At 34.3% G+C, this 18213-nt stretch overlaps 1 protein-coding gene across 1 annotated transcript; it reads left to right on the forward strand.

Moving 5' to 3' along the window:
- Positions 1 to 2158: 2158 nt before the first annotated feature.
- Positions 2159 to 17956, forward strand: LOC131168136 (probable anion transporter 3, chloroplastic). Its single transcript, XM_058127374.1, has 8 exons — positions 2159 to 2653; positions 14150 to 14376; positions 14680 to 15034; positions 15368 to 15412; positions 15572 to 15718; positions 16683 to 16820; positions 17222 to 17255; positions 17502 to 17956. The coding sequence occupies exons 1-8, from the start codon at positions 2210 to 2212 to the stop codon at positions 17669 to 17671; spliced, it is 1560 nt and encodes a 519-aa protein (XP_057983357.1). The 5' UTR covers positions 2159 to 2209; the 3' UTR covers positions 17672 to 17956.
- Positions 17957 to 18213: the final 257 nt, after the last annotated feature.

Consider the following 18213-nt stretch of genomic DNA (forward strand, 5'->3'; position numbering starts at 1 on the left):
TCGACAGACATTAAATAATTGAGTGTTTGTCATAATCAAAACAGGGTATGACCCATAAGGTCAACAATATGTAACTGACATTTCTATATTATTGTTTAACCATGATTTTGAAATAACCATAATACTGAAGAACTAATCTGAATAATCTGAATAACTGACTGAATATTTAATATCTATATATCTAAACATCTGTCTGAATATCTGAGTATCTGGGTGTTATGGTTCTGAAATCATGGTATTCTGAAAATATTGAAAATATGTGTTTCTGTACGTATACCGTATATCATGGTATCTTGCAAATACTATAAATCTTGGTTCTGAATATTGTGTAAAATTTCTATCTGTATGTATACTGAAAATTCCTCATTCTATAGAACATGTATATTCAATCATATTTTCTGCTAATATACTGTAAAATATGGTATTCGTAAACTGTATAAATTCTATGCTAGTATGTTATGAGCTCATGCCACACAATTAAATAATTAAATCCACCTGCTCTGAAATCTGTATTTCCTATTATACTAATATTTTATGATCTGAATAATAATTTGGTAAAACATATAATTTTTACTGATAACCATACTAAAAATTCCTAACATAGCATATTTCCATTACCTGACTATCTAAGCACTTAATGTTATTTAAAATCTCGCGTGTGTGACGTTCATAGTTTCAATATCTTGAGATAACACATGTATAATTTCCCAATCAACAACTGAATTCACCTATATAATTATCACATACATATTCCCCAAATCCACATATGCACACTTTCTAGACTGTAAACCATGTATCATTTTACCTAGATTCCTGAAAACATCACCCATTGGGGTCCCCAAAACACCTTATTCTTGAAAATATAATACTTTGATTTTACTTCACAAAACTCCAGCATATTCTCATATAATACAAAATTTAGGTTTAAATGAACTTGGTAATACTAACAATGCCCAAATAATCTACTCACCCTGGTTTTGGGATGGTTCTCAAACTTCTCAAATCAACATTTTGTTCCGACTATGTTGTAGAGAATCTTCCTAGGATGACCGTGGTAGCTTTTGATCGTTGAACCGGGGATAGACGGAGCCAGAAACTTAGAGAGAAGTGAGAGAAACCGTATTCTAGAGAGAGAGAATTCAACTTGAAATTCTTGTAGAAAAATGATTTTTGGCTTTATATAGAAAGTTTGTGGACGTGGACTCGTCGACAAGTCAATGAAGGGAGCTCGTTGACGAACACTTTCTCCTCATTGATGAGTTTCAGGTTCTGGAATAGGCCTCTTGGTAAATTCTCGTCAATGAGACACGTGCTCTTGTCGACGAGCCCAAAAGCCCTGCTCGTCGACGAGCACTTATACACTCGTCGATGAGACCCTACTGAAATTCCTTTTAAAAATTCATTTTCTCTTCTATTATTATTTAATTACTATAATTCTTCAGGTTTCTACAGAAATTATTTTTAAAATATTTAATACAATACATACAATACAATACAATACAATTTTTCTTCACTAAAATTTTAGAATTAATTTTAATTTATATCATTAAAAAATATAGAATATATATATATATATATATATATCATATTACATTTCTCTTTACATTCATCATATACATTAAAAATAGAATAATTGATTGGAATTATTTTAAAAATATTCAATTTAACATATATAATACAATACAATTTTTCTCACCTGCTTTCTACCAAAAGTTTTCAATAACAAAATATTACAATTATCAGTATGGTCTATATTTGTATTTTATTTTTCTACATTAATTCTACATTTAAATTAGTCTGTTGCAAATAAATTTATATTATATATATATCCGTAATTTTTTTTAAATTTTATGTAATACATCTAATTTTATAAATATTATATTATTTATATAAATTTATCAGTATTAAATTCTAATATTATTACTAAATTAATTATCTAAATATATATATGAAAATAACAAAATTCTCCCTCTCTTCCTATTTGGGGTTGGTGGGGGGCAATCGGCGACCGGCTCGCAAGTTGCCACGCTGGGAGTCTCCCTGCCAGGACGGCATTGTCTGAACTTTTCATTGACGAGAGTACCCCTAGTACAAATCCCGAATTACATGTTTCACCATCCTTCCCACCAACCCAAAACAGCCGTTTGTCCCTCTCTCTTCAATATATTTCATTAAGGGGCAACAATATATATTAACATTTTCCCCATCAATGAATACCCTTTCCTTCTCCCTCTCTCCACGCTCCCCTGTTATGGCGGCGGTTACATCGTCCGCTGCAGCCCTGCTCCATTCCCATCACGATCCAAATCCTCCCGCCCTCTCCATTTCACGCTTGAATTCCATCAATTTTAGAAGAACTCACTCGGCAATTATTCAAGGCAAAACCCTCGTGAAAGCCGCCGAATTGGCGAGGAATTTACCGGCGGGAAGAACAGAGACGAAACAGAGGAGATGCGTTTCGGTGAGGTGCGCGGCGGAGCGGCGGATGCTCGTGGGAGGGAGCGGAGCGGCCGTGCCGGAGAGGCTGAAGGTGGCGGCGCTGACGGCGTTCGTCATGTGCTTGTGCAATGCCGATCGCGTGGTCATGTCTGTGGCTGTTGTCCCCCTGGCTGCGCACCATGGCTGGAGCAGCTCTTTCTTGGGCATCGTCCAGGTAAGAATTTTCTGTTCGCTCCCTATAGTTCATGGGCTGGGCTCTGATAAGCTCATAGGTTTCCATATTAATTAGATTTGGCTGGACTAAATCGGAAATTTCCATTGCTGGGAAAATGGAGTTTGGCAGCGAAGAAAATGGAATCTAAATATATGATATGATGTTATCTCCAAAAGTATCTTTGGAGTTTAGAGCAGATATAGTAGCCAAATTCAAATTATCTTTCCTGGGAATTGCTTTGGTTCTTTCATTGACCTTTTTGGGGTGGAGAAAAATGACAAGGACGAGAGAGCGAAATAAGAAATAAAAAAATGATAGTGGTTGTGCGGATTGAGACGTTAGAGGAGAGAACTCGTAAAGAAGCTGGTTGGCCGTCGCCCCCCACGCCCACCCCATAAATTGCGTGGGGCCCACATAATCCTCTGTGATTGGGTGTACGGAAAGCATTGGCGAGCGTTTGGGCGTGCATCGGCCGGCACATGGCGAGGTTGGGAGTCTAGTGGGGACACGTGTCGGCCTAAGAGGTAAGATGTGATTTAGTGGCAGGATCCCCTACGATTGGGTGAGTTGGCGAGGGCTACTCACCCTTTGACCCACTTATTTATTTATAATTTATTCAAACATCATCTCGCATTCTACTAAAATTTATATAAATTATAAATATATATATATATATATATATTATTAAAAAGTCAAATAGTGAAATCAAGTCTTTCTTATTTTAATGTTTAAATAGCGAACACGAGAAGTTAGGAGGCATTGATTAGCTCCAATGCAATGAATATCCTACCAAGAGAGGAAAATTAATTTGGCAGTATTAATTGTTGTGCGGCTTTAAATGTAGTTCTTCATCAAATTTATGTAGAGCTTCAACATATTTTAAATAACAATAGCATATTATTTTTCCCTTTATTATTATTATTGTTCTTTTTGTTATTATTATTTTATAGTAATAATTATATCGTCATTGTAATTATTATTAGTTATTTTTATATTTTTTTATTATTTTTGCAATAATTATTGTCCTTAAAATAGCAATAATAATTATTTTTTCAATTATTATTATTATTTTCCTTGTTGTTATTACTATTTTATAGTAATAAACATTATTATTAGTTTTTATTATTGTTATTTTAGTTATTATTTATTGTTATTGTTTTTGTAATAGTAATAAAAAAATAGTATTATTATTATTTTTATCATTGTTGTTTTTGTTTGATTATTTTTTTTTTATTTTATAAAAATGATTATTATTAGTGTAACTATTATTTTTTGTTGTTGTTGTTGTTTACTATTTCTTATCACTTTTTATAATAATTATTATCCTTGAAATACTTATTATTATTATTATTTCCCTTTTTTATTATTATTTTTCATGTTTTTGTTATTTTACAATAACAAATATTATTGTTATCATAGTTATTATTAATTTTATTATTTTTAGAATAATTATTATCCTTAAAATAATAACTATTATTTTAGCCTTTTTATTATTTATGATGTTGTTGTTGTTATTATTATTTTTATTATAATTTTAGTAGTAATAAATGTTATTATTAGTTGTTACTATTGTTATTGTAATTATTATTAGTTGTTATTGGTTTTTGTAATAATAATAAAATTTAGTATTGTTATTTATTGTTGTTTGTTTGATTATGTTTTTATTATTTATATAATAGTGATTATTATTTGTTTAATTATTATTTTTTATTGTTATCATACTTTTATTATTTTTATAATAATTATTATCCTTGAAATAATTGTAACATCCCGAACCAGAAAGTGGGGCCCGATGTGCTACTTTAGTAATATCTACGTTCTCTGATACCATATAAAAGTAGCGGAAATAATTTAAACATCTTCAATACATTACAGAGTTCTAAACTATTACCATACATAAGATCTTCAAGTATCAATATTACAATTCAAAATAAAAGGTAGAAACAAAACTTCCTTCATACAAACCACATACATACACTAGACAATCTAAAAACCTAGCCTCTTAACTTGCTAGGCTTGATCCCTGGTATTTCCTGAAAAAGTAAAATGATCATTGGGGTGAGACACCTCTTAGTAAGACGGATTAGGGTTATTATCGGGGTGTGGCCAACATGAGTTTTAGTATATGTAGGGAATATCTACTACTTTCTTTACTCAAAATAACATTCATAAACAGTACTCACACCTATACAGTTGAAAATTTACATTTTCTTCCATGATATAAATAAGTTCAATACATATTTAACATTTATTTCATAAATTAACCCCCCTCTTGGACAAACACATCATCATGCATATACCCCCCATGATCGGGTTGTTCAGCCTGAAGGCGAAACTTAGCCGTGACTGGCCTACCACTAGGCTAAGTCGGTGGAATCTCGTATGTCAGTCCGATTTGCCTACCCAGTCTGGTCCGGACTTCAAAGGGGTACAACAACACTTCGTGGCTAAATCAACTATCTAAAGGCCAGCATGTCTCAGTACTGTGTGGCTGCACTACTCATTCACTAACAATGGTACTGTGCTCTCAATACAACTAGTCCTTAGGATTATTAAACCATATTATGCAATTTAAGTATAATAGAAATTGTAATATTTTCTCACTTTTGTTATTTCTTATAAAACCTGTGATCTCACAACCAGGCACACGACCATCATGTCAAACCCGGCTCTCAGCCGTCATTTCATATATCCATTATCATCCATAAACCAGTATAGTTCACAATTTCACTGTATATTTCATAACCATTACTCAGGTTCAACTATGCAATAAAACCATCTAAATTATTCTCATGCCACACGATTTTGAATATTAAACCATGATTAAATAAGCCACCAGGAAAAATATCTCATAGTGTATTGATTTTGTATGATGAAAAACTAGGGCTGATCATCCAACCCTTCTAATTTACTCAAAATGTACATATATATTTTAAAAACATACAGATGATCACTTCACCCCTTTTGTTTCACAAATTACGTGTATAATAACAACACTCACAAATTCAACCGTTCAAATCATTGCCAAATTACCGTAAGAGATTCCTATAATTAAAAATCCAGTTTTCAAATGATTGGATTTCGAAACAACCCTCGATATCATGAAAATATGTGCATATGAACAGTTTAATCAATTCATTTACGATAAAAACTTAACATAACCTAATCCCCTTACCTGTTCCTGAAAATAAGCCGATTACGTTCTAGAAAACGAAAAGTTTAGCTTTTTGAAAGTTAAGGTGTAGTCCCAAGAGGGGAGGAGGGTGAATTGGGTTTATAAAATTCTTTTAAGCCTTTTCACAAATTCACAATCTTTTGTATACTTAGCAAACACACAAGGATGTTTTAAATGCTCAATTAAACCAACCACAATCTACACTCAATATCAATCACAAGCCAAATACCTTTAACAATTACAATCAATCAACCAATCATTCAAACACACTATACTTAACCAAATGTGAGAGCTGCAACACTTCCTTATTTCAGCATTTGCAAAAACTCAGTTTAGAGTTTAAATAAAGCCCTGTATGAAAGAATATTTAAGCAGTTCTTTTAACCAAGATTTTCGCAAACGATTAATCAATGTACTCCCTTTAAGGCTTTCGCAAAAGATTAATCAACATACTTTCTTAAATTAAAAGTTTTTCTCAATCTTAATTTTAGCTACTTGCACTTAGAAACAGAATTTATAGATGTTGAAAAATTAAAGAGTAAAGGTTAAGAGTGAGACCGAATTTTTTACGAGATTCAACTTATACACAACCTACGTCCTCGCCTTAGGTAAGACCACCTAAGGATTCCACTAAACCGTTCCTTTGTGGGCAAAACAAACCTTTTACAATCCCTCATTTAGGGTGGAGCCCCGTCTCCAAGCGATACCCCACGCTTGGTTTCAACGATCCAATGACCTGAACTGTCAAAGAAATAAGGAAACAAGAAAGATTTCTTTTGTACAAGAGATGCTCTCAGATAAAGTTGATTAGTACAAATAAAGCTCAGCTAATATATTTCAAAACAAATATAAAAAAGAAATTGAATTGAAGTTCAAGAATTATTTCACCGAAATTCTTCTCTTGATGTGAATCAATAAATTAGAGGTTTAAGCTTAGAGAAGATTGATTAGAAACTCTGAATATCTCAGCAATTCTCAGTATGAAAGTGTGAGCAAGAAAACTTTGAGAGAGAAAGAGCAATATGACTTGAGAGCAGATTTTCAATTCTTGGTATTGATTTGATTTAAGAAATCATGTATTTATAGGCTCAAAAAGAGTTTAATTCATGTTGCACAAGTTACTTGGAGTGTTTCCTAAGTTTATACAAAGTTTGGGGCACGTAATATAAATTTGAATTTTAAAAACTTTAAAAATTATAACCGTTAACAGTGGTCAGGTACGTGAAGCTTTGGGGTCAGTCGCTTGAAGTTTCTAAAAAACTATGAAATTTTAGCTTTAAAATAGGGACAGGCGCCTGAGGTTACAAGGGTCAGGCGACTGTGCCTACACTGCCTATTCAGAATTTCTTCAGGAAAATCTTCAGGCACCTGAGGTTAAAAGTTCAGTCGCCTGAACAGTTATAAATACTATTTTTTCAGTTTAGTTTCAAAACTCTTAGTCATCTTGCTTTGTTGCTTTTAAAAAGCATTTTTTTGGGGTTTTCAAAATAAGGTCTCTAAGTCCATATATACCCCTAATGAGCTTCAAAGTATTTCAAAATGATATTTGTAATAAAGTACTTACATAAGTCATCCTAAAGACTTAAACACTCTAAGCTTGAAGTCTTCATATATGTTTTTGCTTTGAATCTTCTTAGACTTGAACTTGAGTCATCTTTAAGCTTCCACATGTTTTGAACATCTTGGTCATCTTGAGTTTTCTTTTGATCACTATGTTGATGGAGTATGGCTTTATGGTACTTGTGATCTTGAATTCTTATTTCTTTGATCCTTTTGACCTTTGTCATATAAGGTTTCCTGAAATATCATCACTTCAACAAAAACTTATTAAATTAACCTTTATTTTTTTTTCATCAAAACAAGATTCGAAAACCATGTAAGACCAACAATCTCCCCCTTTTTGATGATGATAAATAAGGAACAGAGATGAGAAAACCTTTATAAGGTTTCCCTTTACAATAAACATGCCTTTTAACAAATATGAAAAATGATGATTTCAAATATGAGTAAGTTCAAAATTCAATAAATCACAATCAAGTATGTTTTGTTATAATGCATTATAGCTCATGTCAACATATATGCTTATGGTCTTATTCTTCTTATGTTCTCATTTGTCTTCATATGCTTATTTTTGCTTGTACTTCCCCATGCTATAAGTCATGTCAAGATTATGTGTTTTACATATTTACCATGCTCTCATGTTCTCATGGTTGCTTTCTAAGATACTCTCTTCTGATGTTTGCTCTCTAAAATATCTCTCCCTCTTTAACATCAATCAAAAAGTAATGAGGAGCATAGAAAAAAAAAGTCTTAGTACATAAAGAGCATATTCATATTATACAAAGTCATAAGCAATGGAATTACAAGCCAAACAAAAGAACAAGCAGACAAAGCAATACAAAGACTAAGCCAATACATAGAAAATACTTTCATATAACACAAAATAAATCAAGCATCAACAACATCATCATCATCATCATCATCAACTTCCTCTTCATCACCCTCCTCACTTCCTTCCTTATATTTTTCATAAGATGAAGCATCACTCTGAGGGGCAAAACTAGTTTCCATAGGATCAACACTACGAGATGAGCTAGCCCTATACTGCTCTATGCGAGTTAGGCATTGATCAAGTGAAGAGTAGGTAGTGTGGAGTGAGGAAACATTCTCTTGAAGGGATTGAAGACCTAATCGCATATCTCTTCTGAAAGTAGAGAATTCATGATGGAAGGGGATAAACCAAGAGGGAGTGTCAGCTGGAGGTTCTTGTTCCTAAACTTGAGGTGGAGGAGGTACAACTACTGGCCTTTGAGGTCGTCCTCCTTTCAAAAACTAACCCTGATCATGCTTTTCATATCCCATTTGCTTGAAGGTTGTGGAAGTGAAGAGGTCATACCTAGTACGCTTGATGAACAACTCAGTAGGGGTAGTAACACTGAGTTGAGCAAAGAAAAGGTTTAGAACACCACCATAAGGAAGAGTTACTCGAGTAGCTTCCAATTTAACCCGCATCCATTTCAAGATTAGGCTAGAGAGATCAAGTTTCTTCCCTTTTAGCAGACACCATAACACAAAGCAATCTACATAGGAGAGGTGATCATATGAGCCAACCTTAGGGAGAATGTTGTTTGTTATGATTTTCTAAAGTATTTGAGCCTGAAGATTCAGCTGCTTATACATAGGAGGATGGCCAGAGTAAATAGGTTCCTCAACCATAATTAGTGGCAAAAATTCTTCGAGTGTGAAACCTTGCTTTAGAATCCATGTTTAAGAAAAAGCTGGACATTCGAATTCACCTGGGGCAATGTGCAAAATAGGAGTCAAGATTTGTGGAGTTAAGACTATCTTCTTTCCTCTAACCTTAGTGATTAGGACATTTTCTCCATGGATCATATTTACATAAAATTTTTTTACTAAGTTGGGATACAATCCTTTGGCTTGATAAATGACAAAATTTTTCCAACCGATATTCCTAAACATAGGTAGAATTTTCGAAAATTCAGAATCAAAGAAGATGGTATCTATGACCTTACCAAAAATCGGTTCCGTAGAACGGAGATGAGATCGATATTGAAGCTTTGATTGAGGGGTGACAAGTCATTGTTTGATGTTATTATCATCTCTTCCGAAAGAAGATCATTGATTTGTTGTAGTTTTGGTGCGAGGCATCTTTGATTTTTGAAGGATGGAACAAATCAGTCAAGTGAAACCCTAGAATCTGATGGAAAAGGTGTAGGAGAGTGATTGGGAGGTTTTGATTTGAGGGATTTGGAGCTAGGAATCAAGGGAGACCAAGAGTTGGAGTTTTGGGTGAGTGATGGAGTAGGGTTTAGTAGCCTAGAGTCTGAAGAGTTAGGGTTTTTGCGCTTAAAAATATATAGAACTCGCGAGTTCAGGAGCCTGAAGATTTGGCTCAGTTGCCTGAAGATTTACAAAATTAAATTTCAGCAGGTAGTAGCACCTCACTCGCCTGAGGTTCGATAGCTTAGGCGCTTGGGCCTCCAAAATGCACTGCTCAGTCGCTTGAAGTCCTTATCTTTTAAATTTCTCTTTTTACTTAACATGAAATCTTCTTAAATCACTTTCCTACTATGTAACAACCCAAGTTCGCTTCTAATTGATATAAATCTTTCTTCGGGAAGAGGTTTTGTGAAGATATCCGCCCATTGGTCCTTCGTATTTATAAATTCAAGTAGTATATCTTTTTTTTGAATGTGATCTCTTAGAAAATGATGTCTTATGTCAATATGTTTAGTTCTTGAGTGTGATATTGGATTTTTGGAGATGTTTATTGCACTTATGTTATCACACTTAATTGGTATGATTGAATATTCTAGATTATAGTCCTTTAATTGTTGTTTCATATACAAGGTTTGTGCACAACAACTCCCAGCTGCTACATACTCAACTTCAGCTGTGGATAAGGTTACAGAGTTTTGTTTCTTCGAAAACCAAGATACTAGGGATCGTCCTAGAAAGTGGCAAGTTCCGCTTGTACTTTTAGCATTATTAGCATTTGTTGTAGTTTTTAGAATTCTTTAATTATAAAATGAGTTGGATTCTATAAAATGAAAATCAATTCCAGCCTATCTGAACTAAATCTTGATTCCCCCATTCGCAGAAATCGTATTCCAGTTGGAATATGATTTTATTATTAATTTTTAAAATCAAAGCAAGAATCTAATTTCATTCTTGAGATTTGGTTCCATTTCAAGTCTAATTTCGCAAATCAAATGGTGGGTTAGTATCTTGGATTTATCCCACATTGAACCAAGGGGCATTACTATGAATATTGCCTTATTTAAGTTGACAGGAGATTTAGACCGACATAACCTCGTGGTTTCATCAAGCGTGTCACCATAGCCCAACAATAAAACTTACATATTCGACAAAGTTTATAATACTAACTTAAAAAGACTCAATTAGGCTAGTTCAAAGATTATACAACAAAAACTAGAATAAATAACCGAATCATCCAACTAAACTGACTGTTTTTTGTTTTTTGAATCATTAGTTTTCACTTCATTTTCAATGTAAAAATTAGATATTGGATTAGCTTGTTTCAATCGGTTGCTCCAAAAAAATCAAATTAAATCAAACTAATTATACCAAATTATTGTGTGTAACATATGCCAATGAGAGACTTGTAACAAGGAGTCAACCTATTAAGGAGATTCTTCAAGGTGATAGAACATCAAAGGGTGGTCATTTTCTTCTTCAGTGGCTACCCTGTTATTAGTATTTTATAAGAGAAATTAAGAAATCATGACTTTTACTTAATGTCTTACGCCAAACAATTTAAAAGTATTTTCCTCGACAAGGTTTGACAATGCTTTCAAGGAAACTTCATGTCAATCACTAAATAACAAGATGCATGATTGGTGTTTCAACTCTAGAATAGCCTTTAGATGTTTGATTCATTAAGAAATTTAGAGGAAAGGAGAATGTTTTAAAGGCTAAAGGGCTACACCTAAAGTGCTCATCTTTATGGGGGACTATCCTTCCATTTATTGGTTCTACATAAAAGGTAGGTTTTTGAAGGTTATTTGGGTATTTAATCGAGGTCATGGCTGTAGAACTTCCTTTTTTATTAGTGGCTTGTTTTTCCATATTCCACGTGTTGTTGACATTTTATTGTGCATCACTAAGTATTTGGACAAAAAACACTATAAAAAATATCAAATTTTGTTAAATATTATAGTGTCAAACCTAGTAAAGAAGCACTTCCTATTCGTCATACTTAATCAACATTATATATGGTAGGAAACATTTTAAACCAACCGCAAGCTGGCAGAACCTGCCTTTTAGCAACTTGCTATAAGGTATGATAATAATACTTAACCAGCCATCATAGGACACAATGTGTAATGACCTGCTTAATTAACTGGGGTTTTTTTTTTTATATAAAATAATAATGTACATGCTCTGATTCCATATAGGGTAAACCCAATCATCAACCTAAGTAGCGAGAAGTAGAAATCAAATAAACATATCCATACATAATTATATACAATATCAGAGTGCTAACAGGTTTCCCAAAATATACATATATATATATATATATATATATATATATATATCTGTTTTTCCAAAACACCCTCAACTGGCTAGGGTTATACAAAAACACTCCCAAAATATACTCACTCTCTACTGACAGGGTAGTACAACAGCCCCTCTACCTGCGAGCCTGCTCCGCTCGCTTAACTGGTTCACCTGAAAAATAATTCAACACTGGGATAAGCCAACGCTTAGTAAGACGAAACATGCTATTACTAGTGTGTGGCCACTGAGCTATAGTCAGTAAAAATAATCTGAATTAAAAATAATACGAATAACTGAATCTAGAAATGCTGATATTACATAACGCATAATAACACCATCAACTATGTTATTTAACATGTCAATCTGTATGAAACTACTTTTCGTACTAATACTACTATTTTTGAAAATCTACTTATACTTATAATATCTGAGAAATTCCCCTGGATGGTTGTATTTCATGATTTAACCCCTCATGACAGGTTTATGCGGCCCGAACGCGGGACCTATCCTGGCTGGCTGACCAAGGTAAGTCAACTAAACTCTGACGGTCTGATTGGTCCCCTCAATCCATATCTGATGGAGAGCCTTTCCCGACGTAGGCACGATCAACCTCATACCACTTACTTTCTGAGTAAAGTGGTTGCACTACTGAACTAAATATCTGTAGTTAAGGTACCGTGCTCTACTGTTCGATCCATTAGAGTCTAATACGATATAGATATCTAATACTTGTAATATACTGTTTTTACTGTGGTTTTTAAAACAACCATAACCCCATAAAATTTAACTGAAATTTCTACATAAGTTGACTAAAAATCTATTTTCTGTATAACCGAACTACTGTCTGAATAATTGTGTATTGGGGCATTATGGTATTGATAAACATGTTATTCTAGAATTACTGAAAATGCGTATTTCTGTGTATATTGTTTACTGAAAAATTCGTCATTCTATATCGTGTAAATATCATGGTATTTCTGTTAATGATTATAAACATAGTACTTACAAATTCTATAAATATAATACTGTTTCTGTTATCGACTCAAGGCACACAATTACCTACTAATATTATCAAGTCCTGGAAACTATAATGTATATATATAACCTGAATAGTAATTTGATAAAATATATAATTCATGCTGAAATCATAAAAGAGTTCCCTAGCATAACATGTTTTCCTTACCTGACTACTGAAAAGCCCCTATGGTTTACTGGCCTAACACCCGCAGGGTCTCCTACATAACACCCTGAAAATAATGTTCACCAGAACAAAATATCAATATTTTTTCGCCTACATCATTTCCAATAACTGCCAGAAGGCCAAAAATGGGCTAAAAGGCCTTATCCTGAGTTTGGGATAAAATCCAACTTTGTTTCACCAACGATCCGCTCCGGCAGACTTGTAGAGAACTTTACCAGGAGTATCGTGGTGGCTTCGGATCATCGATTCGGCGACTGGCGGGGCCGGAATCGAAGAGAGAAAGGAGAGGGTTCGTAGGAGAGAGAGGGGAGAGAGAGAGGGAGGCGCTGAAAATGATAAAAATCCTGATTTTCCATTATTTATTAGGGCAGATTCGTCGACAAGACACGTCACTTCGTCGACGAATCATTCAGTAAATTTGTCGACGAAACCCTGTATTCATCGATGAAATTCAGAGTAGCCCGATTCCGTCTCTCAGTATTTTCTTGTCGATGAAATCCTGTATTCGTCGACGAATTTCCTTATGCACTCGTCGACGAACCCCTGTATTCGTCGACGAGATCTTGAAGACCTTCGTTGACGAAACATTGTATTCGTCGACGAAACTAGACAATTTTCCTTAAATTTTATTATTATTATTATTATTATCTCCAAAATGCGATGTCTGCGTTCGTCGACGAATTTTACGGCCTCTTTCTGTTCATGTTTCCATTTTCTCTCCCTCTTTATTATTAAAATACTATCATTTTTCGAGTCACTACACAATGCATCTGATATTTAACTTATAAAACCAACAAAACCTATCTCATAATTGAATTGTATTTTAAATTTCAAATTGTTCAAAGTATAGACAGGGACACTAAATATTTGATGCACAATCACCTCGGAGAGTAGGTTCTCTCTATAAAATTTTAATTAGTATATTATTAATTAGTTAAACTTTTCAACCCTTTTTTTTTTTTGTCTTTTTCGTTGGTTATATATATTTTTTGTTTTCTTTTTGAAATTTATTGTTGCTTGATCATCATGTTGAATAGTTGTGGTACTAACAAGTTAGATGTAAATGTTATATGTGCAGTCATCGTTTCTATGGGGATACATAGTTTCATCCATGATAGGAGGGGCGTTGGTAGACAGATACGGAGGGAAACGAGTGATGGCATGGGGCGTGGGGTTGTGGTCCTTGGCCACTCTCCTCACCCCTTGGGCTGCCCACCACTCCACCACCGCCCTCTTGGCCGTCCGTGCCTTCTTCGGACTCGCCCAAGGTGTTGCTCTTCCTTCCATGAGTACCCTTCTTTCAAGGTAAATAATTAATGACTTATTCCTCAAATACTGAATTTTACTTCTCTGTATCCTTCATGAGTGATTGATGATTTGTATGTTTAGAAGTATATAAGAGCGAGCAAATATAATTAGCTTGTTATAATATATTGAATGCCAATAAGTTTACAAATCCAACAAATGATGGAATGTCACTTGTCATGTTTTCTTATAATAAATTTTCTTGCGATAAAAAACAAAACCCGGGAGGGAAATCGACTCCACTGGCATTGTTTCATCTAGTGACATGGTTGGAGCAAATGTGTTGGGCCACATTTTATGCAGATGGTTCCCAAGCCATGAACGGGCAAGCGCTGTGGGAATCTCCATGGGCGGATTTCATCTGGGGAATGTGGTGGGATTTCTTCTCACTCCCATTCTCATGTCTTCAACTGGAATTTCCGGCCCTTTTGCTCTCTTCTCCTCGCTTGGATTTCTGTGGCTGACCACTTGGACGTATGGGGTTACCAACGATCCACGGGAGAGCCCTTTTGTGAGCAAATCAGAGCTAAGGTTGATCCAAACAGGGAAAACTAATTCCCCGCCGGGAAATAGCAGTGGCCAGCTTCCGCCTGTGCGCCTCTTGCTATCAAAATTGCCAACCTGGGCAATTATCTTTGCCAACATGACTAACAACTGGGTAAGTTTAATTGTATTTCTTTGCTTAATTTTCGTCAATTCGATGGTGTTGGGGACCTTTTCAGCTAGACTGTCGATTAATTTATTTTTTGATAAATATGACCATGTCTAAAACCTTCTGTCTAGGATGGGACTATTCTATTGAAATAATGGATCGGTTCCTTTACTTAAAATCAAGGCCTTTATCTCATTTAAAATGCCTGTCCCACAAAACTCGAGCCCAAAGGTCCAATATTGAGAAGAAAGGCCTTGAAAGAATTTACCTGTGCTTGATTTGGATAACTTGGAATACTCATTTGCTCTATGTTTAAACCATGCGTGTTCTGATCTGCAGGGTTACTTTGTTCTGCTTTCATGGATGCCTATTTATTTCAAAACTGTAAGTGGCTACTTTCTCGAAAAAATCTTGGAGTACGTTTGACGGAAAATTATGAAAGAAAATGAAAGAAGTATTTTTTTTTTTTTAACAAGCATTAATTTCAGCAAACTCTGTCATAAATGGATGGGCACAAATGAAGTCTATATATTTTGAAAATAGGTGTTTGATGTGAACCTGAAACAAGCAGCTTGGTTTAGTGCGGTTCCATGGGGAATGATGGCAATATCAGGGTGCATTGCAGGTGCAGCTTCCGATTCCTTGATAAAGGCAGGCTACTCTTTAACATTAGTCAGAAAGATTATGCAGGTAACTTTTGTCTTTCAGATACTCTGTGTGGAACAAATCAACTCATTTGATTCTAGCATGTCAACTAAAAGTAATTTTGATTTAGTATGTTAAAGAATAGATGATATTAATACAATTAGGTGAAAATATTTTTCAGTAAATTATACCATATAAACCTTCAAAGCTTCACTAAATTGCACTTTGAAATTTAAATTGTGACAGATTGATCAATGAAGCTTCAATTTCAACTTTGCTGAAATCAATAGATTAATACGGACTTGAAATAAACAAAATATGAAACTTCAATCATCAAACCGTGACAATGTAAATTTTAGAGTGAAGTGTAATTGTGAAATTTCATTTGCTCCCCACTCTTACATTTTTATTGAACGGAAAGGTTTGCTCCATAAGAATTATTTAGTTGTGACTTATATTCAAACATTCGTCCACTTGAGACTTGTAAGGAGAAGGTTTTGCACAAAGGGCTAGAGGATTGAAGAGCCACAAGACAAGGCATAGTGTAATTGTGTTGTTATTTTAGGGTATCGTAAAATTTTCTTATATTTATAATTAAGTATTAGAACTTTAAGATAATTTCAATTACAAGCTAGATAATGTTAGATTTTCAAAGAAGCTATGTTAACAGGAACTTATTATTGAACCAGGCAAAGTGATGCGTTATTTTTGTAATTTTCGTTTTCTCTTTTTTTTTGAGCTGTTCTATTTGCATGCATGCATAATTCAACATAATATTCATGAGAAGAAAGTTGAACATATCATTGTAAAATCTCCGCGAGAACTAAATGATTTTGAAGCGCTCTGCATTCTTGAGCATTGAGAAAACATCCAAATCGTTAATTCTTGTTTTTCATAATTCAGGACGACATAAACTTGCGATCATACTCCCAACGTCCACTTTATTTTCTCAATGCTAGTTCTATGAAATACAATAACTGACCCTAATGCATCCTAGTGAATATGACAGTCTATTGGGTTCATTGGACCTGGTGTGTCGTTGCTGTGCTTGAATTATGTAAACACACCAATGATTGCAGCCATAATCATCACTGCGGCCCTCAGCTTGAGCTCTTTCAGTCAGGCTGGTTTTCTCCTTAACATTCAGGTACGATTGAAATCTATATGCAAGTACTGGGCGTTTTTGGTTTTAAAAATTGAAATTGTAAGTAGGCGTTTGGTTCAAAAAATCCTCCGAACTTTTTGGGAACTTAATTGAGCTGCAAATCCTTATTGGTCACCTTCAGTTTATTCTAAGAAACATGCGTGGTGTTCGTATTATGCTTACAAGTTACTTTCCATCTCATTTTCTGGTAATTTATTAGAATTCCCACGAATAACATCCGATTTCCCATCATATGATTCTCGAGCATCTAATGTCCTGAACCAAACGCCCCGAAAAGAGATGATACTTTATATATATATATATATAGTAGAAGAAAGATCCTAGATTTGATTTTTTTGAGTTCCTCTGATACATATGTATCTTGTTTTCTTGGGTTGTATCAGGATATTGCTCCTCAGTATGCTGGATTGCTCCACGGTATGTATGTTGCTTTTAACTTTTGAAAAGCATGTTCTTTCTTCTTGTTAATCCATCATCTACTCACATCTCATACCCCTCTTTTATTTTTTTATCTTTACTGAGAGGCTTGAATTCGAGAGCTCTAATATAGAAATCTAAAACTAGCCTTAACTAATACGTTCTACAGGAGACTTTTCCAAGCATATATGTTTGAAAAATGATTTTCTGAGATTATATAATATTGATGGCAAAACTGTGACACAGGAATTGCAAATTCGGCTGGGTCATTCGGAGCAATCATGAGCACAATTGGAACAGGTTACTTTGTACAGTGGTTGGGATCTTTCCAAGCATTCCTCACCGTCACGGCCATGCTTTATTTCATTACAACCATTTTTTGGAATCTCTACGCCACGGGAGATCGAGTCTTCTAAAGTGAAGTATGAGGGAGGCTCCAGCTCTTCCTAATTAACCACAATTGCTACTAAATGGGAAAGGCTAAGAGGGGATATATAGACGGATTTTCATTCTTCAATTGAGGATCCAAGATTTTTGACTCATTGTTTAGGCAGGCAATAACAGTTGTATATCAATTAGTGATTTGATTATGTAGAGTTTATTCTTTTCTTTCGTTCAAACCATCCAAAGAAATGGCTTTTACCACTGTCAAAAGGCATTGGAAATAATGTTGAAATGGTGACAAAAAAAGTTATTTCTCACAATTACGCCACCTTTAAGAACCATGGCCAATGTTTTTACCAATGTTTTTTTTTTTTTTTTGGGTAACTATTGCCAAAACTATCTAATAATAACTAGGGTTATACTATTTGCTTGATACAGATGAGTGAGCACCAACTTAACCCAAAAGTTTAAGCTTGTTGGGTCTGGGGCTATATAAGCACCTATCATCATCCACTCATTATTTCTAAGTAAAAATTTCAACAATCTCCCCCTCACTTGTCAGTTTTAACTGCTC

The sequence above is a fragment of the Malania oleifera genome, chromosome 11, assembly GCF_029873635.1.
Source record: "Malania oleifera isolate guangnan ecotype guangnan chromosome 11, ASM2987363v1, whole genome shotgun sequence".
NCBI classification, from domain to species: Eukaryota; Viridiplantae; Streptophyta; class Magnoliopsida; order Santalales; family Ximeniaceae; genus Malania; species Malania oleifera.